Raw genomic sequence first — 23,141 nt, 5'->3', positions numbered from 1 at the left:
ATAACATAAAGATATATTTTTTTATATTTTTGGACATACTATCCGACATATATCTAAATAAATGATTGATGAGCGATAGCGATTTAAACGCACTCGTACGGTGTCGTGTAGACATGTAGTTGGTTATTGGTCTGTCACTGGGCCACATGACAACAAGTCAACAACGCTCGGGTCCGGGAGTAAATGTGAGGCTCGGATCCGAAGCAGATGATGGCTCGTTGAACAGAACTCTCTTCTGCAGAAAGAAGGTTAGACTTGAGTTTGTGGTCACTTTCTTATAGGAAAAAAGAAAGTTACAAATGTTAAGCAACTCATATATAGTTTAGGGCACAATTCGAGCTGAGCTGCTTAGTCTACCTTATACATCTCTTTGATATCTGGTTTTGCACAATACGATTTGAGTCATCGTGTTGTTTAATATCAATTCTGGCTTCTCCATCTCTATCTCTCTAGCCACGATTTTCTCTCTTGGAAAAAGCTTTCTGAACTTAGAATTTAATTCTCTCTCCAGAAACTTGGAAATCACTCTTTCGGTCTCGAGTCTGGACTGTCGTATTGACACTTGTAACAGAACCCGGACTTTTGAATTGTTGGCTTCTTGGGCCTTTTGGGCCTGTTATTTATTTATTTGGTGTTAAAGTCACTGTATACTTTTAGCAGGATTGGCACAATTCACCACCCTATCACCATCTCGAATTTTCGTTCCGTAACTGGAATGCATTCCCATATAATATAATATTTCGGTTTACATGGGAACCGAAACGGAAATTCCCACATTTCATCCATAAACAATGTATTATAACTGTTCTGCCTCTGAGAGTAGCCAAAACCATTACGTACCACCATGTCTGCCACGTTATGCTTTGTTTTTTTAGGCTTTTTTTTTGTGAAACAATTATGTGCTAATTAATGTATATGTATGCACATATACGCAGAGATCGCTGGCTAGAATCGATGGAATGGAATATTTTAATTCTGTTTTGACTTTGAAGTTTTGGAACATTAGCTGGTCTAATGAAGAGAATTATGGAAAATGCTATGTTACGAATGTTAAAAAAAAAAACGATGCTATGTTATATTCGTTTTGGTGTCATAACCAATGTTAGGCGTCGGATTTAGGCTGAGAGCTACAAGGGAGGCAGGGCCTCCAGACAGTGTCTTTCCCAGGAATATCCATGAGGGAGACTCCTTTAACTGCCAACTCCTCTCTAATCTGGTCGCTTCTTTGAAAGTCTTTGTTCTTTCTTGCAATTCTCCTTTCTTCAATCCTCTGCAAGACCTCTTCTTCTCCTATTCCTGCCCTTACCAATGCCTTTTCTTTCATTTCTTTCAAAAACTCTGCATAGCTCAGAGCAGTGAGCAAACCCAGCACATCAAGAATTTTCCTAACTGCTTTCTCGACCTCCACAAGTGACACAAGCACCGACATCCGCTGCTTCTTCTGCATTTTCTTGAGCTTGATGATTGAAACGTTAATGAATTTCATCGCGTCTTGCAACGCGCCAGTGAGTATAGCAGATGTGTTCAAGTCGTCTGACATTTTCGTTTCAAACTCGGTCTTTACTTTCTCGATCGTGTCTTTGGCTTCTGCGGTCTCTTCAGCCTTTCCATTGTCATCTTTTAGTTCTTCCTGATATGGAGAAAGAGCTTCAACAAGCTCTTGTAATGTCTAAAATAAAACAAAGTTTAACAGGAGTTATAGAATTAGAAACATTGCAACCAAGAAGGGTAATAAAAGTTTGTGGAGCACAGTACCTGATACACATAATATAAAGAGTCAGACGACCTCTCTAGCTGTGGCCTGGAATAGTTCAGGGGAGAGCGGTAGTGTGCACTCATCAAGAAGTATCTCAGGGCCAGTGGATGATACTTGGCCGTGATCTACACAGATCCAACAATTCTGAATTACCCATGAGAAAACACACACACCCAAAGAGGACTCAATTTATGATATTAGAACAAATAAGAAACATACTTCTCTAATAGTAAAAAAGTTATCCAGTGATTTCCCCATCTTCACGTTGTTGTTAGTGACATGCCCATTGTGCAGCCAGTAGTTCACACGACCATCTTCGCAAGCAGCACAAGTCTGGGCGATCTCATTTTCATGGTGAGGGAATTTCAGATCTGCGCCACCACCATGGATGTCAAATCTTGGAGACAGGTAACGGGCACTCATTGCGCTGCACTCGATGTGCCATCCTGGTCTTCCTGGACCCCAAGGGCTCTCCCAACTTGGTTCACCGGGTTTAGCAGCCTGCTTACACATATCAGCATCAACTCCACAGGCAGAGAGAAAAGTTCAAAAAAAAGAAAGAAAGAGAGATTGTAATGGTGAAACCTTCCATAGAGCAAAGTCAGCAGGATTACGCTTCCTTGGATCAACAGCAATACGCTCACCAGCTCGAGTATGATCCAAGAGCTGGCCAGATAGTTGACCGTAGTTTGGTGACTTATCGACCGAGAAGAACACATCACCACCACCCACTGGATACCCACAATCTTTCTCAATGATCTGCAACAAGGGAGCACATGGATCATAGACCTTACTGAGAACTATAGCTTCATCTTCATATCACATCTTGTAACCAAGAGTATTGAAGGAAACCAAAGAAGAAGAGAGAAGACAGCAGACCTTTTGTATCATCTTTATTATGTGATCCATATGGTCACTGACACGAGGCTGGTGGGTAGGAAGGAGGCACTGAAGAGCACCCATATCTACAAGATACTCCTCGCAAAAACGATTACTCAAATCTAACGGGTCCACCCCATCCTTGCGAGCTTTTTTGATTACCTGCACAGGTCCAGTATTCAGATTTTAGAGTGTTTTGAACCAACACGGGGAAAAAATGCCAACAGAGAGATGAGCAGAAAAAGAGAAAAGAGAATAGCACAATCTGCAAATCACTGAACCTTGTCATCAACATCTGTAAAATTTCGGACATAAGTAACTTCATAACCCAAGTGCCTCAGGTATCTGCATAACCAGTACAATACTAGAAAGATTAAATGGTTTCAAATATCGTACTTGAGACAGAAGTCACCCAATTTCTACCCAGGCGGTCTTAAGAAATTCTATTCGGCGACAATCCTAGCGCGAAACCGACAAAATTTGAAATCTTTGTTAGAGGAAAGAAAGAGACCTATAAAGGATGTCAAAGGAGACCGAGGCACGAGCGTGGCCGAGATGGCTGAAATCGTACGCGGTAATACCGCAGACATACATTCCGATCTTGCCGGGATTGATTGGCTTTAAAACTTCCTTCATTTGGGTCATCGTATTGTGCAACTTCAATTCCGGCTTCTCCATCTCTCGGCCTCTTGGAATGATCAGAAACAAAGATATCAAAGAGATGTATAAGACAGACTGAGTAGCTCAGCTCGAATTTATGCCCTAAACTTATATACGAGTTGCTTAAAATTTGTAACTTTCTTTTTTCCTATAAGAAAGTAAAGTGACCATAAAACCCCTAAAATTCTTTTTTATTTTCTAAAATACCACACCAACTCAAGTCTAACCTTCTTTCTGCAGAAGAGAGTTCTGTTTAACGAGCCATCATCTGCTTCGGATCCGAGCCTCGCTCCCGGACCCTAGCCTCGTGTTTGCTCCTGCGTCCGCCGTTCAAAGATGGTTCTTTACGAGCCATCTGGTTTGGATCCACCAATCAGATCAAAGAGAAGGCTTATATAGTGAATGCCTCCATTGTCAAGAAACTGGAGATTTTCTAGTAGACATGTACATTAATGTATGCATTATCATCACGAACATTGTAAGTCAGATCCATCTGTATACTACCTAGTAAAGAAGAAGAAATCTGACCAGGTACAAAAACAGTAAATGGCAATAATTATGTTTTGACAAAGCTACGATTCTTCTCTCTCAAGTCATTGAGTACTCTGTAGAATCAGCCATTTTATTTGTTGCAAGAATTTCAACATCAAATTTTATTTTAATCTTCCGTCTGATCCTATCAACTATGATCCTAGTCCAGTCATTCGGTTTCTTAACTGGGGTCAAAATTAATGGAGATCAAACAGAAAAGTCGGAATTCAGATTCTTTGTATCTGAAATGAGAATCTCTTCTGAACATGAACTTGGAGAGTAGGAACACAAAAGTTTCACCAAAATTAAAAAACACTAGCTCCAATGGCGCAATCTCTTGATAAAAATTATAACTTGAAGGTCTGGAAACAAGAACCAAAACAAGTTGTCATAAAAAAGCAGGATTATTTCTTTGCCGCCGGTCTATTAGGACCTAAGTAGTTTGTGACCAATCCCATTATAGCAAACCTGTTTCAATACAAGAAAACTGGAGTCAACATCAACAATCCACACCATGACAAGTATAAACAATCTCTGGGAGTAATCATCTTTTTGCCACAAGCATATCATCTAATCAACTCAAATCTATCTTCCATGGTTCCATAAAAGATTGCTGATCCATCTTCTTCGAACTTCAGGGATTTTAACAGAAACTAGTATTTCGCAATGGTCACCTCTCTTAGTTGATGAAAAGACAAGACAAGAAATCTTAATGAGTGAGATGGAACATACATCATAGCCATGGAGACCTGCTTCAAATCATTCTCCAAGTTCCTCATATTGGCCAGAGACTGAGCACAGAAAATTATTGCAAGCCACGAGCAAATCTTGTACTGAGACACAAACAAAGAAAAATGAGTGTGATTGATGCAACAATAATCCACAGTTTTCTTTCATTTTCAACCATTAGACTCCAAGTAACAAATGGCCATCTCGAGCTCATTATCTCTTTAAGATCTAATTTATCTATAGACTATAATATTGATACAATCACAGTTTTTTATGGTCCAATTAGACTTTGAGGAGTTGGAATCTGCCCAATTGCGAAACTAAGCAGCCAAATCAACACTCCACAATTACTAGTGAGTTTGAAAAGATCCAATTGTCAAAAACCAGAAAAAACACGAGTTACAGATTTCTGTTGATGAATCAGAGACTTAAACTATGAAATCCGACGATCTAACTCGCCAAATCTTAAGAATTAACACCCGGAGTGAGAGTTTCTACGATTTTCTACTGGCGACCAAGGATCAAGAGAGATAAGATTTGATGTAATTTACCCTGAACATAACGCCAGAGACGCCGAGGATCACGGCGATGAATCCGGAGTAGTCAACGGGAAGATCCTCCGGCGCAACAGGCCGCGGAGTGTAAGGTTTCGCCGCCAAAGGTTGCCGTGGATCGTTCGCCGACGATGCGTTCCCATGACTGTGAGACATCCTCTCTCTCTCTCTCTCTAAACTTCCGATGGTGAAAATGTGATCTACTGTAATTGTTCTCGAGGGATTTCTATATAACTAACAAGTAAATAAATAATTATTACAGCAGTTAATTTTAAATAATCGAGCTTTCAAATTACAATTGTAACCTGTGCATCCTTCTTCTTCACAAGCCCTATAAGTTGGGAATACAAAAGAAGGTGTCGCCGGCGTCTTTACGCCGTTCAACTTCCGGCATCGTACCCGTCGTGCAGCTCTGAGTAGTTTTCTGAATATAGCTTTAGCTCAAGAAGCTCGATTCGTGTCGCCTTTTTGGATTACGATGAGCATCTCACAGTTTCCTCCATCTGCCTCTCCATCTCCGGCGTCTTCTTCGCGATTGCTGGCTTCTTCATCTCCATCTCCATCTCCGGCGAGTTCATCATCGTCGATGAGGCTATGGAGACCGGCTGCTCAGCGGAATCTTAGGAACCAGTGGTCAAAACTATCAACTTGTCGGCAACAATGGGTCGCCGCTTGTTCTGGAGGAAGAGCTCACGCTACTTCGCTCGTCAATTCATATCTGTCCCAAAAGTGTGGAAACTTAATTTTTATTTTGTCTATGACTCTGTTTTGTGTTGTCTCCTTCCTGCTTTAGAATGTGTTAAATCAATCTTTTTGGAATTTGGTTTCAATTCGAGTGGTGCTTGATTCATACTATTTTGTGTGTTTCATGGCAATAGGTATATCCCAATGATGGAATTTGGTGTGTTATGTGACATGTTTGATATCAAAAAGAAAGCATTGAAGAAGCTGTTTATGCAACAGGTGAAATTTTTTATTTCAAAACTCTTTTGGTCTTCTATTCATTCTCATTCTTACCAATGTCTCTCTTTCTATGTCCAGAGTTCTTATCGAATCAAGCTTTTGTCGTCGTACAAGGAAATGGTGAGTGTGGTCCTATTCTGATCATCTAGGATTGGAATGTTTAGCCTGTTGTGATTTGGAATCTATAAACAAATCTTTAGAATAATGCAGGTAGCTGTTGTTGTTGAGATGGTAAATGCAAGTAGATCTCTGAGATGTTATATGAAGACGAGTAGCGGGTCACTTATTCAGTTTTCCGGCTCTAACGAAGATTCAAATGATGCTGGAGATTGCGGTGGGATCCATGTGTTTAATTTTTGGAATGTCTCTGCATTTGGTAAGATCAAAAACAAAACTTCTATAGTGATTGACTACTTGATTCTCCTATTATGTTTGTTGTGGTTGTAAAGTTTGGTACTTGCAATGTTGATATGATCACAGAGGCGATGGCCGAGGAGCTTGTGGATATGTTCAAACGCGAAATAATGCTAAAGGTAGGCATTCATTCTGCATATATCTTAGGCTCTAGATTAGCCTCTGATTATATTTGCAATTCTGATCTACAAAACTATTAACAGAGATTACTCATAATGGAACTGGCCTCTTTAAGCTGTGAAGAAGTTCCTCAACCGGTCAAGCTCAGTTGGTCAGCTGAACTTTACAACGGGGAATTTGATGATCTCTCCAACTGTTCGTTATATTCCATAGAAGTAGCTGAGCCAATTCTCCCTAGACTGAAAGAAGATAATCTCGTTATTTCTTTTGTATCACAGACCAACCAGCCAACCGCAGAAATTTTGCAGGTATGTGGGATTTGATTCGTCACAGGAAAAAGCTTTTGTTAACATAATCTTATAAGACTTAGGTTTCTTTGCTATACAGATGTACTTGACAACTTGGCTTGCAGAGGTAAACATTGACACACATAGGTAAATGTTAACAATTTAACCATTGTCATTCCCGAGTTCCAATCTTCTGGGCAAAGAATGAGTTCTGATGAGCCCGTGTTGCATATATGTTACAGGATGGATGAGATATTAGCGATGGTCGGGGAAGAAATTAGAGTCACCTTCTAAAGTTTGATTACTATTCCTCAGTGCAGCTTCTGGTCAAGTTTCAGTGAGTTTAAAGCATGACTGGTTCTACAAAGCACTCAACGACTTGAGAGAGAGAAAGAGAGAGAGAGATCATTAGAATCTTAGCTGTGTGAAAACAGAAAACTGACACCTATTACTGCTATGCTTTGTTTGTTGGAGGAATTACCTTCTGGGACTTGTCATGGGTAATTCTTCTTTACTAAGTATACATATGGATTTGACTTACAATATTCGTGATGATGCATACATTAACGCTACATGTCGAGTAGGAACTCTCCGGCTTCTTGACAATAGAAGCCTTCACTGTTCTCAGGATTCTGACCAACTCACTCATACCCCACCCAAAAATAGAAAAGAATATAGAAAGATTTGGGGCACGAGATGCATAAAACAATGAATGGGGAAGATTGGCCAAAAACAGAATTATATGGATTCATCAATCAATAGTTAGAGGGAGAGACATTGTACCCTGTCTGGTATATTCTGAGGCATTGGAGCTATGGTAACATATCTTTGTGGGTTTAACCTAAATGAACTCCCGGTCCGGTCCATAGACGAGGATGTTGGGTGAAACTTCGCAAAACGATTGATCACTGCAAACTTCTCTAGATCCTGGACTTCGACGCTCAAGTCGGCAATTGTAGTTCCATTTTCTAGTCTGCAAGAAAAACCAGATGTTAATGAGATCAAGCCACCAAAACGAGTACCCATTTAGAACTAGAATCAATTACAAGAGAGCTATGGTTTTTTACCCCGCAAAGTCAGTCTCTAGCTTTCGTGTTCTACTAATGAAATTTTCAGCAGCTTTGGAGATGTACTGGTCACTGATTGTTTCTGTTTTCGTTCTCTCAGACAGCCTACACAAGAGTGGGTCAGTTTGTGTCAATACACAACCTCGAACTCTAGAAAGTCTCCAGTATTTTAGGGATAAACAGAACATATCCTTACGGGTTTGATTTGGTCAGGGGCATAAAGCGCTCACTCCTGTCGGTAGAAGTGGAGCTACATGCATCTCCTAGTGCAGCTCTTGCGGCAGTATATGCAACCAACTCATAATTTGAGCTAGCAACCAAAGATATCACCCTCCCAGGAGGCGGACGAAATAGTTGTTGCATGAGCTGTCTTGTATATATAAGCCTTCTCTTTGTTCTGATTGGTGGGCCATCCTCAAGTAAAGTCTCAAATTCCACCTGTAAGAACATAAGCCATCAACGTATTTAACAACATTGTACAAAAAAAACCGGCGAGAAAACATGTAGTGAGGATACTCACTTTTTCAGCAAATCGATTAGTCGCTCTAACCCAATCAACCTCGGCCTCACTGTAATGAATATAGAAAGTTTAATACGGTAATCGATATGAGCAGGTTTAGGAATATCAGTGCTTATAAGCTACACACCTGAGAGTCTTAAGCCTCTGAGATTCCTGCACGACTTCTTTATTCCAAGATAGAAGTTCTGATGTGGGGGTTTTGCGCTTCTTCGATTTCACAAGAAGTTTGTCAGTAGCACCAAGAGGCAATGACTCAGATAAGCGAGTTTCCGCTCCTGGTGCGGAGCCTGGCATCTGCTGCATTTTAAATTGCTTCGACGATTGAACAGAATGTGTACCATCAACCGAAGTCCCAGCATTAGAAGATTGTTCTCCTTTCTTCAAGGGGGTGAATCTCCCTGTATCATTCACGGGTTGCACCAGTCCATTCTTGAAAGTCCCATACTGACTATACCAGGATGGAGCCATCTGAGGACTGATTTGTTGATGATCTGCTCCAGCCGAGGCTGAATGATTCTTATAGGAGAAACCCTGAGAAACATTTTGGACAAAATGCAGCATGTGGTTCGCTGGTTCCTTCTCATTCAATTTATCTCCAACTAAGCCATCAGATCGTGAAGGTGACTGTTGCTCCCCTTTGGAAGCTACCTTCTGAAGATGAACAGCACTCTCTTCAACTCTCTTCACAGTCATCTTGGGTGCGTCACCGTCCCCACTAGCAGCCATATGCTCACCGTGACGCAGTTATCTTTTGGAAGGTTGTTTGAAGGAAGAGAGCGATCAAAGGTTTCATGGTTGCTCTGCACCATTTTGGAGAACACCGAATCAATATCAGATGTTTGTTTGGCACCCATATCTTTACTCTGTAAACCAGGCATATTCACCATGCCCCTCCCACTTAATGACATGTCTCCTCCATTTTGGGAGGATAATTGATTTTTCTTCTCCTGCCTTGAGAAGCTCCCTTCTACGTGGTTGTTGGGAAATGGATGCGGCCGTGAAATATCAGGCTGGGGTTTCGATGGCTGGTTCCAAAACCGATGTTGCGGAGCTGAAATACCCATTTGCGAGCCAGACATCATGCCAAAAGAGGAACTCTGCTGAGGCGAGCTGGATGCAACTGGAAGCTGAGAAGCAGACAGCATAGGAAATCCTTCAGCTGAATCTCCTTTGTTGTTGTGGGTTGTAGGATTTGGCAGGGAAGGTGTTTGTGATGAATGTCCACGTTGACCAAAGTCACTGCTTTCCTCTCTTTCTTTCACTTGAGGGGTAGACAACTCAGAAGATGAACTGACTAATTGGTTGGAAGCTGATTGTCGGGTAGCACCAGGCATCAGTTGATTTTGGTGATACCCTCTGGCATATGGAAAACCAGAAGTCATGTTGGATTCTCCTGGATAAGTGGATTGTTGCGGAAAAGATTGTTTTGCCCATGGAGCAAACCTTGATTGACTTGTTCCTCCCTTTTCAGGGACGGTATGAAGTGAATTCAATGGCTGCATAGAATTCATAGAAAACTGCACGTTATCAGGTGATAGGACTGGTTGAGATGGCGGAGCCAGCTGTAGACTAAACCCCTGAGAAGCAGATGACTGACTATGACGAAATTGACCACCATAGTCTGCAGAAATCTTTGTTTCAGGAATCCCAGAAACATTTGCTTCCAAGGAATGCTCCTGCGACTGGTCCACCTTGTGAAGAAGCTCAAGCATAGTCTGCCTGCACAGGGAAATATATTTCAGAAAAGCAATTACTAGCACGAATTGCAAGCAATAAGGGAATGAAACTTAATGAGAACATTGAGTTTAAGGTGACATGATTAGGTAACTATGTCAGTTGCTTGACAAACTATCTATAAAAAATCATACTAACTATATAACTTCACAAACGCGATCAAAGGGTGAATTATTAACAAAACCTTATCAACCCAACGAACGAATACCTTGACGAAGCACTTTTCACTTGATTATCAACACTCCTGTCTGCTGAAGCAGATGTACTAGGTGAATTCCCTGAGCCCATGCCTTTGAAACTCTCATTTGTGCAATTCAAGTCGTTTTGTGAAACATGTCCCTACCATAATGGAGCCAAGAAGAATTATTCAGATTTCTAAAACACCGCATAATCATTAAGCAACAGATAAAAAAGTACCCTGTCATTTCGCATGTTCATAGGTGGCTGACCAAGAGACTTTGACTGCCCGAAATACCCTGCAGAAACCTGCTCCAATGTGGTAGACAGATGAGAAACGTTTTCTCGACGAGGCTCATCAGTGACACCAATATTACCCATGGGATGATACTGAAATTTACGACTTATCGACGGCCTACTACCAACATGAACAGATTGTGTTTCTTTCCCACCAGGCAACATAGACGAATCACGGGCATTTACCTGAGTATCATCTTTTAACCCACGTGTAAAAGACTGTTGTGAGATTTTCAATCGAAAACTGTCTTTTGAGTTCTCCTTTCCAGAATTCTCCATTTCGTTCGATTCAGCCATGGCTTTACCAGCATTATTACTCGCATATGACTCAAGAATTTGACTGCCATCTCTAGAATTCAGTTGAGGGATAGCTTTCTCCACAGACTTATTATTCAAGTGTTGTTGAATATTTCCCGGGACATCCCTAGAAGCACTAGAATTATTTACTGTACCGGGAATGCCAAGTCCATAGCTTGCCTTTTTCATTTGTAGATTTTGTGTAAAATGATTCTTCTGTTCAGTCATAGCAGCTAAATTTGGATTAGAAGCAGCCTTCCAAATACCAAATCTATCTTCAAGGCCCTCATTTTTTTGAATAGCACACGAATTATTCTTTCTATCGATCCCAGAACTTGAAGAATGAAAAATATTTCCAGCCATCTGACTACATTGAGACATTGAATGTTGAGCAGATGTCCGAGTGGAATCACTGTGGATTCTCTCGCTCTGTGCATTTGAAGCCTTGACACCCAAATCCTGGCCCCTACTACCAAAGGCTGCGTTATCACTGGATGATTCTGCTACAGCAGACTGCATAAGAGCACTCCAACTCCCACTTTGCAAAGAGGGGCAAGCATCATAAAGGTCAGAACTGCTGGAGATCAGATTTCCAGTCAAGCTCATATCCGTACTGTTTCCAAATGCCTCCCACAAATTGTCATCCGAACCAAACAAAATCTTTTCTTCTGTTGGATCTAATGCTGTTGAATTCTGTAATGCAGTTACATTATCAGGCACGCTCATAAATGACTTCTCTGATGGACCAGAACCCTCAATCTTACCAAATTTCTCCTGCACTGACATGTTCCTCTCACGGGAATCATCATCCTGGAAACTTCCAAAGTTGGGCCTATTATTTGCACCTGGAACTGATGAATGGGAGAACAACACTTTCTCCTGGTATGTGGATCTAGGGAGCATATGACTATCATGTACATCGCCTTGATTAAGAAATGAAGTTGACTGATTGGTGAGAGAGGAACTCCTGTTTGCAGAACCATGCTGTGCAGCTAACATGTTCATCTGAACGGAAGAAAAGGCATTTTGAGGTGCATTTGCCCCACCAACAGGCATACCGTATAAGGAAGGTTCAAATTGTTGTGCCAATAAGTTCACCTGCCCGTGCATCCAGTTTGTATTTCCTGTCATAAGATCAGGCTGCCAACAAGCACTAGACGCATCCTGAATAGGGATGCCATTGATCAACGGATGTGATTGATTATCACTTGAGCGACTTCCATTGACTGCATTTGAATGCAAAGAATTGAGCTGCCGGGACTCAAGCTGTTGTTGCATTCGATATTCATGCATTTGCTTAACCGTAACTTGCTGTTTTAGCAGTTGCATATCATTGAATGTCATCTGCTGCCTTGGAAAAGGCTGGAGCATGCCAGGGAGCTGGCTGTTTAACTGTTGTTGACCACCAAAGAAATCATAATTAACCGGAGATTCTCCCATCTCAAACCTCATAGGAATTTTATGAAGGTCTGGAGAATATCCTTTCGCTGATAACTTATCCCTACTAGATTCTACATCCACTCCCAAAACATTTGCCCCATTCGGCATTGCCTGACCATGCATGTAACCATTTGTGAGTTGCTGGTTATCTTGCAATAGACTTCTGGAGTACTCAGACCTTATAGGCTGCTGCGTAAAAGTCAAACCCTGCTGTGAATTTGAAGATTGCCCTCTCTCAGGATCAACTGGAATAAGCAAGGAATCTACGTTTAAAACTAGAGCAACATCCAATATAATTAGCTAGAAGCTATGAATGAACAGACATATACAGGATAAGTTGCAGAATTCCACGTTATAAGGAAACAAAATCCATACCAGATTGTTGTGTGCTATAACTCTTCAGATTGGTGATATGGGATGGGTCTATCTGCCTCTGGTTTCCAACTAAACCATTACTAAAACTGGACCAGCTTCCGTCAACAACCTGAGACTGATGCTGGTCTTGAGATAGGCCTTCCTGTCCAAAGAAATTGTGGATTCTCTCTCCAAATTCGTTTCCAGGCATAGATTCAGCTCCTATAAATTATCCTAAAATATCTGGACCTAGAAAAGAAACGGGAAAGAGTTCAAGACTGTGTTTCCATTGATATAAAGTTCGAAATGTAAAAAGGAACATTTTCAACACCTTTTCACCCGAGAAGTCATGAGCTACCTCCAACTAACATGCTCGGAATCCTCAAGATGTCCTGTTAAACAAAACAAAAAAAAAAAACAGATAAAAAATCAGAAGATACCATCGGTTGACAAGAAAGCTAAAATAAATGCCCTTTCAAATGAAAACTATTGGGCAAGTTTAATAAATCTTCACGCAGGAGAATCCTCAGACCAGAATGTGAGACTTTAAAACTCGATTATTGATGCAACGCCCTCAGGTTACAAGAAACTTGAATCAGCATTGTTTCCTTAAAGAGATAAATGAAATAGTACACTGACGTCTAAGGACCACTTAACCAAAGCCCAAGCTCCGATCAAATTCTGAAACTATAACACACTCAATGTGCTCCTACTCCACTAAACTAGAGTGCTCATTTTCAGTACATGTCAACAAGATCTTTATACAAAAACAAAGCTTTCATGACAGCTGAAAATCAAAGCTAATTTTGAAAAATGTACAGAATTTCTTAGAAATCTCGCGAATCCACTCGAGATTCCTCAACACAATTTCACACCAAATCGAAGCTTTGGTTAGCATAAGCACTACCACAACGAGGAGTTCAACCTCAAACGAGGAATTTACTCGTAGAATTAGGTAAGTATCATTTCCATTGAGGACATTAAAACAACAAAAACAAAAAAAAAAAACACACTAGGGTTTCTAAAAAGGAAAAAAGAGATGTGAACTTACACTTGTATCACGTCTAGCCGTGTAGCAGATGGGAGCCTTTCTTCTCCAGCCTCAATTTCTAAGACTGCGTCTGGGTTTTCGAATTCAAGGGTTAACGAAAGCAGGGCAAGAGAGAGAGAAGAGAGAGATAAAGTGATCGAAAGCAGTGCGAAAATTTTCAACGGCGGACGCAGGAGCAAATCCGAGGCTCGGGTCCGGGAGCCAACGCGAGGCTCGGATCCGAAGCAGATGGCTCGTAGAACAGAACTCTCTTCTCCAGGAAGAAGGTTAGACTATAGTTGTTGTAGTGGGGGCCAGGACGGAGGACCATTATATACCAAACCCACCTAAACATCAACACGACACCGTATCGGCACGTTTCAACATTATTAAATTGCAATATATACTAGTTCATTTCGAATGATAATAAGAGAAATAATTATCTCATAAGACTTCTATTAACATTGTATCATGAGAGTTTTACTGCTTTATCTCTTACGACTTTCACTGATTTTTGCTAAGACCTTTACCTATTCATCTCATAAGCCACAAGAATAAGCTTCTTTTTACAATTAGCTCATAAGATTTTTACTGAGTTTTATTACTGATACGAATTATTTAACGGTAAATTCGGAAAAAGTTAAGTTACAAATAGCAGGCCAGAACATGGGCTAGTAAATTTGGGCCAGTAAAACTTCTGAAAAACCTAATTGTGTCCATCTTCTCAATTCCTCTCTCAGTCAAAATCTCGCCGACGCCATAGCAGGAGGAGGAAACAAATGGCGACAGGAAGAACGGTGAAGGATGTCTCGCCACACGAGTTCGTCAAGGCTTACGCCGCCCACCTTAAGCGCTCCGGCAAGGTAATACTCACAATGAGTGATTCTATGCATCAACCACGCATTCGTAGATTCGTATACGAAATTCGTCAGTGTACACTATAGTCTATGCAATTCGTTGATGTTAAGGATTAGAATGCTGCTTCAATCTGAATTTGATGATCTCCATTGAATTCGCGTTATTTGGCTGAGATTGATTTCCAATTTTGAACGAAACTTCGATTAGATGACTCCTTTTGTAGTATTGTGCAAGAAAATTTTAGTGATCGCTTTTTTTTTTTTCGTAACTGAGACAATAAGTAAGTAAATGGGTCATGTTAGGTCAGCACAGAATATTGGCTAACACTGAAGCTATTTGCTGGTTTACTCCATTTTGTGACTACTAGCCCCTAAATATGGTTCCATTCATGTAGATTGAGTTGCCTCCATGGACAGACATCGTCAAGACTGGTGTTTTGAAAGAGCTTGCCCCATATGATCCTGACTGGTACTACATTAGAGCCGGTAATGTTTACGATCAAATCTTCGATATATGTGGATGCCCATAGTGACTTTATACAGTCGAATTTTTTTGTAAGGCTTTGTAGTGTATCTTTTCTGAGATGAATACCATTTTTATTTTAGCTTCAATGGCAAGAAAAATATACTTGAGAGGCGGTCTTGGAGTTGGTGCATTCCGGAGAATATATGGAGGAAGTAAGAGGAACGGAAGCCGCCCGCCTCATTTCTGCAAAAGCAGTGGCGGTGTTGCTCGTCACATTCTTCAACAACTCCAGACTATGAACATTGTCGACCTCGACACTAAAGGGTTAGTATCAGTAGTTTCCTTTCTTTAATATATAGACAGATTATCATCATTCATGGCGTAAAGGTTGATTTAAAACAATGTTGTAAAAAAAGGGAAAAAATTGTTGTAGAAAGAAAACCCCTGTCATCTACTTTTCCTGTATAAGGAATATGCACAAACCTGCGAAGTTGGTACACATAGATTTTCTTTCTCGTGTAATGTTGTGTAAAGTTGCAAGTGATAAGCAAGTTTTAGATAGATAGATTCGGCAATCTGATCCACATTTCTTACAGTTTAAATACAAAGAATCATTTTAGGTGCAGCACTAGCCCGTTTGCGATGTGTTTAGACATACAAATCAAGTCCATCGACTAATTTTCTTTCTTCCGGTAATGCTGATGTATAAAATAATGGGTTTGTTATGTAACCAGGGGGAGGAAAATCACTTCTAGTGGACAGAGGGATCTTGACCAAGTGGCTGGAAGGATCACAGCCGCTCTCTAGAAGCACGTGACCAGACAGAACAAATGGCTTGAACAGATCACTTGTCACTCTAATTTTTGGTTTGTTTTGGTCTTTAACGATATATCTCTTCTGCTCCTCTTTTCTTGGTGCCCGATAAATGAATACCAATTTCGTATGTTCTCTGAATAATTCAGGCATTTTTGCCAATTTTGATACAAAATTTAGTTATCTACTACATATTCTCTCAAAAAAATAGTAAGAAATAAGAACAAAAAAAGGATTGGAAAAGGAGAAAAGAAAAAAGAATGTGAACAAAGAAAATTGTTCATGGAAAATAAATAGAATTGAAAGAAAAGATAGAGGTTGAGAGAAAAGAAAAAAGAAATAGAAAAAGAAAACTACCTTTTAGTCACTTCTTCTCAGTCCATTCTCCTATAAGCGAAGATTTTTGTCAATCTAAACCTATTGAAAAACTGTCATGTACAATACCAAACAAAAAAAAAAAAACAAATAAACAAAGAATGTCCAAACTGCAAACTCCCTCACAAAAAGTAGATTCCTGTGCAAGATTCTGTAGTATGTGTTTAATACAACTTATACCAGAAAGTGGGATGAGTTCAAATAATTCAACTTTTTCCGTTGGTTCCCAAAAGTCCTAAGAGCATTATTATCACTGAAACTTCTAATGAGTTTCTTAAGTGTTTTTTATTATTAAACATAGATTAAAAAACCTGCTTAAAAAATCTATTGTTTTTACTTGTACATTGGTAAAACCCTTAATAAATTTTTTAAGAATTGTTTTTTTTCTTAATAAAGATGAAAGAAAGAAGAAAGCTAAGATGAAGAAACAGATGTGTAGAGAAAGAGCAGAAACAAAGAAAAGAAGCAGAAAGAAGGAGAAGAGCCAACGTTTAGAAGTAGAAGAAGCAGAGTAGACGAAATGGTGTGATCGGATGGTAAGAAAGAAGAGAAGAAGAAGCAGATGAGAATCAGAAAGAAGAAGAAGCAGAAACGAAGAAGAAGAAGCAGATGAGAAGCAAAAAGAAGAAGACGCAAATCAGAAGCAGAAACAAAGAAGAAGAAGAAGAAGAAGAGAAGCACTGGCTTTAATTAGTGTGAAAATGGGTTTGTCCAAAGAAATCTAGTCGAAGAGAAGAAAGAGAAGATTTCATTTCCTCTATTTTTTTTTAACCAATGCGAACATGACACGTAACAACAAGAAACAGTTCCTCTTGATCCCAAATAAGAACCGATTTTTCTACTAATTTATTTTTTTAATTAATTGGGTAGGAAACTGCAGTAAGAAACGAAAGGATAATGATGCTCTAATATCTTAAGTATCGACCGTTGACAAAAGAAAAGGATAGTCTTAATATCAACCGCCAATATCAGTGAGGTCATTTTTCTGTTTCCTCTTAAATATTTTTTTTTCATGCGATCACCCTCCAAGTTAAGAGCTCGTGGCTTAAGATTTATTTAGAATGTTAATCGATGCAAATAAGATTCCGTTGTAAACAAGACCTATTTTTCTTCTCTCATAGCTTGATTTTGCACTAACAAATTCAACCAATTTTCTGAATTTTAGAATAATCATCAACACGCAAGAGAAAAACAACATTATATAAAATTAAACATCGACAGTTCAACGACATACATAGGCTAAAGAGAAACATGCAGACACTCCATCTAAACACTAAAGAAAAAGTCAAAACTCACACACATCAAAAACCAAATCCAAAACTAAACATTTCAGCGTTTTACTTGGATTTGGTTCGGTGTCTGAGTCTTTTCTTTTCCCTTTACTTCACCTACTACTCCTAGTTCGATGTTCTCCCATCACACACACATTCAAAATCCTACATATATAAACGTGATATACGAAACAATTAAACCCGTATCATTGGCTCGGTGCATTTACCGACCATGATGGTTTCAACTGTATTCTTCGGTCCGCTACGAGCTGGGCTGAAACACACCGCACTGTATGCCTCAACTGGATATGTCATTTGTTCAAAATGTTTTACCAGCTCATCTTTTCCCTACACACATTTGTTATAATTAGATCGATATAAAATAATACACATTATAGTGAATATATGGAGAGGAATGAGTAGAGAACTAGCCTGAAGCCTAGCATGAGCAACTTCAAGTACTTTTTTTGAGCCGAAATGACACCATGCCTTGTGGTTGCAAGCAGCCTTAAACTTGGACACTGCTTCAGCATTTGTGAAGTTCACAAAAGCATACCCTTTGTTCATTTTACTCCTGTTCAATTTCGTACCAGTTATTTAGTTTAAAGTTGCTAATAAAATGAGTTGTCACATTGTTATATCTAAAAGTTAAAGAGTTAATAATATCAATTTCCGAGATTTGGAGCATCATTTCGTTGTCTTCTTGCATATACGAACACAAACACACACATACACACACATATATATATATATATATATATGTAGTAGATGTATATATCTACATAAATCAAAGAAATTAAATAACTAACGGATAATAACAAAGTTAATAATGATTAAAAAGACTTACATGAAATCGATGGGAAGATATAGGAAATCATAGGCAGAGACTGGAAACTCTTCATCTTTCTTCTTTTTGTTTTCTACTTCACAATGCTCATCCAAGAACTCAATCATCATATCTCTCCTGCAAATACAGTAATTAGAAGCATCGCTATACATCCACCATCATAACTTTGCTGCAGCCTAAAAATCAACTTAGGCTGGTATGAAACCATGTAAAATGTGCGTACGTGTATTTGTTTGGTATATTACGAAGCATGACAGTTGTGAGGTGATCGCCGATAGATTCAACTTGATGATGGATCTTTCTCTTCCACGTCACCTTCTTACAATGTCCGTTACCTCCTCTCCGGCCAAAAACCCCTTTTCTAGTGGTCGGAGAAGAAGACAGCTCTTGGCTGGGATTTTCAAGGTAAAGATGAGGCATTTCTTGCACATACACAAACGGATTAGGGTTTATGTTAAGAGGATAATACAAAAAGATCGAAGGAGGAGGAGGGAGATTAGTTTCCGATATGAAATAAATCGGCGGTGGCGAGAAGTAGAAACGATGAAGGGAAAGGTTTCTAGGAAAAAAGAAAGGTGCGGTTGGGTTTAGGGTTCGTCTAACGATGACGTCAGAAGCGCCGTCGTTTCTCGCCGGTGAAAGATGGTCGGGAGAGTTTGGAGAAGCCATTGGAGAGGTTCTCTGTGGAGTGGAGAGAAGGAATGTTTGTTTTTTGATGGTTCTTTGTTGATTATATATATTATTTTCGTAGGGAAAACAGATTTGATATCAAAAGCCGACGGCGAAATGTCTAAATCTTTTTCTTCGTCATCATTTCGTTTATGTCAGTTGAGTTTAGAACCGTCCGATTGTTTTTTTCCGAACCTCGAGATCCGTGGCTCACTACTTACATGCCTTGATCTACATGAGCTTAGTAATTTACGGGAAAGCTGACGTATACGATCTCTATATTACTAGATAGTAGATACTAGATTTGGCAAATCTTTGTAATACATTACTGTATTTTAAGGGACATACTTTTAAGATATATACTACATTTATCCTTTCCGTATGTTTATTAACGATGTTGTTTTTACAGGAATAGTAAACAATTACATAAACTAAAGTTTTTTTCCTCAAAAAGAAAAGAAAAAAATTCTTTTAATTCTATACTTTTTATTTTGATACATTTTTTTATCCGTTTATACTATTATTTATATTTTAGTGATTTAAATTTTTTGATAAAATTAACATAATTGTATACTGCGCGAGTACGCGACACTGTTGTCCGTTATGGTCACTGTTGTACTAGTGACAATGAAACAAGCAAGGCCGCTTACTTATGTAATTATGTTAGACCCATTTTTCGTAATACCAATCTTCTTGTAGTTACCTTGGTAAAGTGATTTCTTGTTATTTATACGTTTTTATTTTATTTTTATTTCTATAGTAAACAGCATAATATTAATAAAACTACGTCGAAAAGACAGTAAACAGAAAAAAGTTATAAAAAAGTGCATTTCATCTATATCGGTTTTTCTCCCACTCTTTTCTAAGAGCATCACCAATGCTCATACCCAATTTGGATATCTTATCAATTTTTAATTTTGTTTAACATTTATTTTTTAGTTAGGAAGGACTCCATGTTTTGTACCCCTCCAACTCTGATATCTAATTTAAAGGTTGTTTTGATTAAAATATTATTATTTTGATTATTTTTTTAATATTTTTAAAAATACGAAAATAAAATTACATAAATACATGACATAAAATGTGATTAATATAGGAATACATGATATATTGAAATACAACTTTTTAAAATTTTTAAAAACATACAAACTTAATTTCAAAGAGTGGTTCCTCCAAATTTATGCCAAATGTTCTACGAGATCGGGAATCTTTACCTTGTTCGTCGCGACGTTCCGATGAATCAGCTTCGTCGTCTCACCAGTCAAAATCGCCGGTAAACCGATTCATCGGTGACAGAAAAATACTCAGGGAAAACCACTCGTTTTCTCTCTCGAAAACAAAACGAGACGGACAAAAAAATAATGAAAATACGCACCACTTTCCTTTCCATTCCAGCCACTCACCTTCCGCCACATCATCAACGATACTGGCTTGAGACGGGCTCGTCGGTCTCATCCGGAAGAGATAGTACGTCCAAATAATTCGGTCCAAAGTATTTTTTAATTGCATTCTAGCCCTTCGGACCAACTGACGTACCGTGAATGATACCGCGTTGGAGATGGCCTAACATCGAAATGTTTGACGTTAAAAACCGAGACATACGAGAAGATGCGGAAGAAGGAAGAAATGAAATGATTTGAGAGTGACGACAAATGCTTTATAGCTTCGAAAGCTGTGTATAAGTTAAGTGAACGTCAATTCCTTTTTTTTTTTCTTTATTTCAATGCCTCGTTTTAGTTCTAATTATCTCTTTTATCCTTATAATTTCTCGATGTGTAAGTTTTTATGATTTTATCTTTACTAGAGATTGTCCGCGCTACGCGCGGATTTGTTCTATATTTTTATAATTTAAAAATATATGTATGAAACTACTATGTTTGTTTTTTTTTAGTAAAATTCTATACATAAATGTTGTTGAGATTTTTTTATTTATGTTTTTGTTTGGTATATTTTTTTTTGTATGTTTTAAAGTAGAATTAATTTTTTTTTGGTTCAATACGTGTTTGGTATTTAGTGTTTTTTATATGTAATGTCTGTCTTTAGTTTGGTTATTGTATTATTTTTTGTTGGTAATTTTGCTTTTGTCAATAATTTTATTTATATTATTCTAAATGGTATTATTTTGTAGATATAGGGGTAATTTTATTAAATTGTTGCATACATTTTGTATATACGTTTTAAAAGGAAGACTCATGTTGCACTACCTCAGTCTTATAGTCGTTCAGCCAGCAACGAACAATAGTTAAAACAATATCTAAATCCTAATTGCATTTCGTTCAATATAGAACAGAACTAAAAACCAATATAATTCGACTATATTTGTGAGAATATTCTATCAGACAATGGTCTTCTATCCAAACCGAATCAGAGGCATGCAGTATATATACTGAGGAATCAAACGCCTAATTTTACATTAGTAGGTCAATTAGCAAGCAAGAACATATCGCTAGGGTTTGTATGTAAAAGCCTAAGTCTAAGAAGATATAAATGCACAAAAATTCATTCAAAAGATTAGATGTTCTGGTTGCTTGATAACTGAGAGCCCCAAACCTCAAGTCGTTCAGTTGAGTGTTTCTACAACCATCATCTCGATCTACCACCAACTCAACCACTTGATTTTTCACTGTCTTCTCGCCACATTTTTTAATGCCTGATTGTGGTAATGGTTCCTCAATCTTTCGTTCATTCCATCTTAAGTATATCATAAACAGAACAATTAATAGAAGTGAGCATATTAATATATCACAAACAGACCACATAAAATCATTCAAAGAAACAGATTTGCGGTGATGCGAGTGAGCATATTAATAGAAGTAATTACCACACGGATTTTGGAGCTAAAGTCAGAGGTGAAATCAGGAGGAATATCAACTTGAGTCTTCAAGAGACAAACCTCTGGTCTCACCTTCATCAACACAAACATTTGGAAGACGTCACAAAAATAGAAATCAAATGAAAGTCTTCAAATTTTAATACCAAGAATCGAATATTAATGTTTCAACCCTTATCGACGATATTAAGCAATTGAGCGACAGTTCCAACATCAGCGGCTAAGCAGAGATTGGTTTCTTTCTTCAAGACAGTCTTAAACAGCTTCTTCTCTGCTCAATTTCTGGCACTATCTGCCCCCAAAATCCTATGTTTAGGCAGCAAGGAAATATCATCACACTCAAACCTGAGATATTGAATATCAAAAGAAGCCATCGACCTCATCTCTCTAATTCCAGAATTCTTTTGAGAAACATGTGCAACAACTTGCGTACTCTCACCGATGATTTTTCATTCATTGTTGAATTTTGGTAGAATTATAAGCATTGAACTTGAAGATCCTTAATTTTAAAAAGAAGGTAGTGCTCCTAAATCCCGCTTAAAATTCATTTTTATTCCAACTTTATGTCTTTGAGAACATTGATCATAATGAAAATGAATATTCTCTTAAGACATATAATGAGCAAGAAGAATCAATAATTACTCTTACTTTATCCTTGATGAGTCCACCACGTCGACAATAAATTTCCTCATTCATTGCAGCCGTTTTTGAACACTTGTGAGATTCAACAGAAACAGATCAAAGAAATTCGAGAAAAGAGTTTTATATGTAATGAGAAGTTGAATAGTACATTAATGTTATAAATTGAGACAACAACAAACCATAAATGAAATGATATCTTGATATATAAGCTCGTGGTAATCTAAATATCTTAATAGTACCTAGGTTATCACATAGGAGCTATGGCGAGTAAATGAGACATTCTTGCTTCTCCATATGTTTGTTGAAGACTCAAGAGTGCTGCCTTAAAAAAATGGAAATGATTCATGAGAGGCTGAATATGGCAGGCAAAATATACAGAGACTCACATATTCATATTTACATGCGTAAATTCACATAGAAAAGAACCATACCTGGAGAGAAAATTAATGAAAGCTTGTTCAAGTAAAAGAAATGTCCTTACATTTGCCACAAAAAATAGCTGTTTATCAATTAGAAAATATTGTCTTATAGGCAGTGGCATATAAAAGAGAGTTGGGTTCCT

General features: G+C 38.4%; 6 protein-coding genes across 6 annotated transcripts; 2 read left to right on the top strand and 4 right to left on the bottom strand.

Moving 5' to 3' along the window:
- Positions 1–1,072: 1,072 nt before the first annotated feature.
- LOC18016996 (cysteine--tRNA ligase 2, cytoplasmic) lies at positions 1,073–3,359 on the bottom strand. Its single transcript, XM_006399219.2, has 7 exons — positions 3,147–3,359; positions 2,917–2,980; positions 2,636–2,797; positions 2,342–2,515; positions 1,976–2,257; positions 1,756–1,881; positions 1,073–1,669 (listed from the first exon to the last, which is right to left on the bottom strand). The coding sequence occupies exons 1-7, from the start codon at positions 3,311–3,313 to the stop codon at positions 1,103–1,105; spliced, it is 1,542 nt and encodes a 513-aa protein (XP_006399282.1). The 5' UTR covers positions 3,314–3,359; the 3' UTR covers positions 1,073–1,102.
- A 674-nt stretch (positions 3,360–4,033) lies between these two features.
- Positions 4,034–5,308, bottom strand: LOC18016995 (protein Asterix). The gene is made up of 3 exons (XM_006399218.2): positions 5,107–5,308; positions 4,559–4,659; positions 4,034–4,294 (listed from the first exon to the last, which is right to left on the bottom strand). Exons 1-3 carry the CDS (start codon positions 5,263–5,265, stop codon positions 4,231–4,233), a joined length of 324 nt encoding a protein of 107 aa, XP_006399281.1. The 5' UTR covers positions 5,266–5,308; the 3' UTR covers positions 4,034–4,230.
- Positions 5,309–5,587: 279 nt separating this feature from the next.
- LOC18016994 lies at positions 5,588–7,462 on the top strand. The gene is made up of 8 exons (XM_006399217.2): positions 5,588–5,838; positions 5,988–6,072; positions 6,151–6,192; positions 6,283–6,448; positions 6,553–6,605; positions 6,690–6,914; positions 6,994–7,040; positions 7,136–7,462. The coding sequence occupies exons 1-8, from the start codon at positions 5,588–5,590 to the stop codon at positions 7,185–7,187; spliced, it is 921 nt and encodes a 306-aa protein (XP_006399280.1). The 3' UTR covers positions 7,188–7,462.
- LOC18016993 lies at positions 7,392–13,963 on the bottom strand. Its single transcript, XM_024156952.1, is given in 11 exon segments — positions 7,392–7,866; positions 7,961–8,065; positions 8,157–8,398; positions 8,481–8,529; positions 8,608–9,226; positions 9,229–10,199; positions 10,423–10,553; positions 10,632–12,670; positions 12,801–13,022; positions 13,111–13,171; positions 13,831–13,963. Coding segments are annotated over 9 exon segments (4,557 nt in total). The 5' UTR covers positions 12,991–13,022; positions 13,111–13,171; positions 13,831–13,963; the 3' UTR covers positions 7,392–7,655.
- Positions 13,964–14,491: 528 nt separating this feature from the next.
- On the top strand, positions 14,492–16,127 carry LOC18016991 (40S ribosomal protein S19-3). Its single transcript, XM_024156473.1, has 4 exons — positions 14,492–14,672; positions 15,062–15,152; positions 15,273–15,456; positions 15,867–16,127. The coding sequence occupies exons 1-4, from the start codon at positions 14,589–14,591 to the stop codon at positions 15,937–15,939; spliced, it is 432 nt and encodes a 143-aa protein (XP_024012241.1). The 5' UTR covers positions 14,492–14,588; the 3' UTR covers positions 15,940–16,127.
- A 1,659-nt stretch (positions 16,128–17,786) lies between these two features.
- On the bottom strand, positions 17,787–19,107 carry LOC18016990 (protein terminal ear1). The gene is made up of 4 exons (XM_024156334.1): positions 18,662–19,107; positions 18,439–18,555; positions 18,020–18,165; positions 17,787–17,932 (listed from the first exon to the last, which is right to left on the bottom strand). Exons 1-4 carry the CDS (start codon positions 19,105–19,107, stop codon positions 17,787–17,789), a joined length of 855 nt encoding a protein of 284 aa, XP_024012102.1.
- Between the last annotated feature and the right edge of the window lie 4,034 nt (positions 19,108–23,141).

Source organism: Eutrema salsugineum, unplaced genomic scaffold (genome assembly GCF_000478725.1).
Source record: "Eutrema salsugineum unplaced genomic scaffold, Eutsalg1_0 scaffold_2, whole genome shotgun sequence".
NCBI classification, from domain to species: Eukaryota; Viridiplantae; Streptophyta; class Magnoliopsida; order Brassicales; family Brassicaceae; genus Eutrema; species Eutrema salsugineum.
Note: the sequence above shows the minus strand (reverse complement) of the source record. Positions and strands in the feature narration are given on the sequence as shown.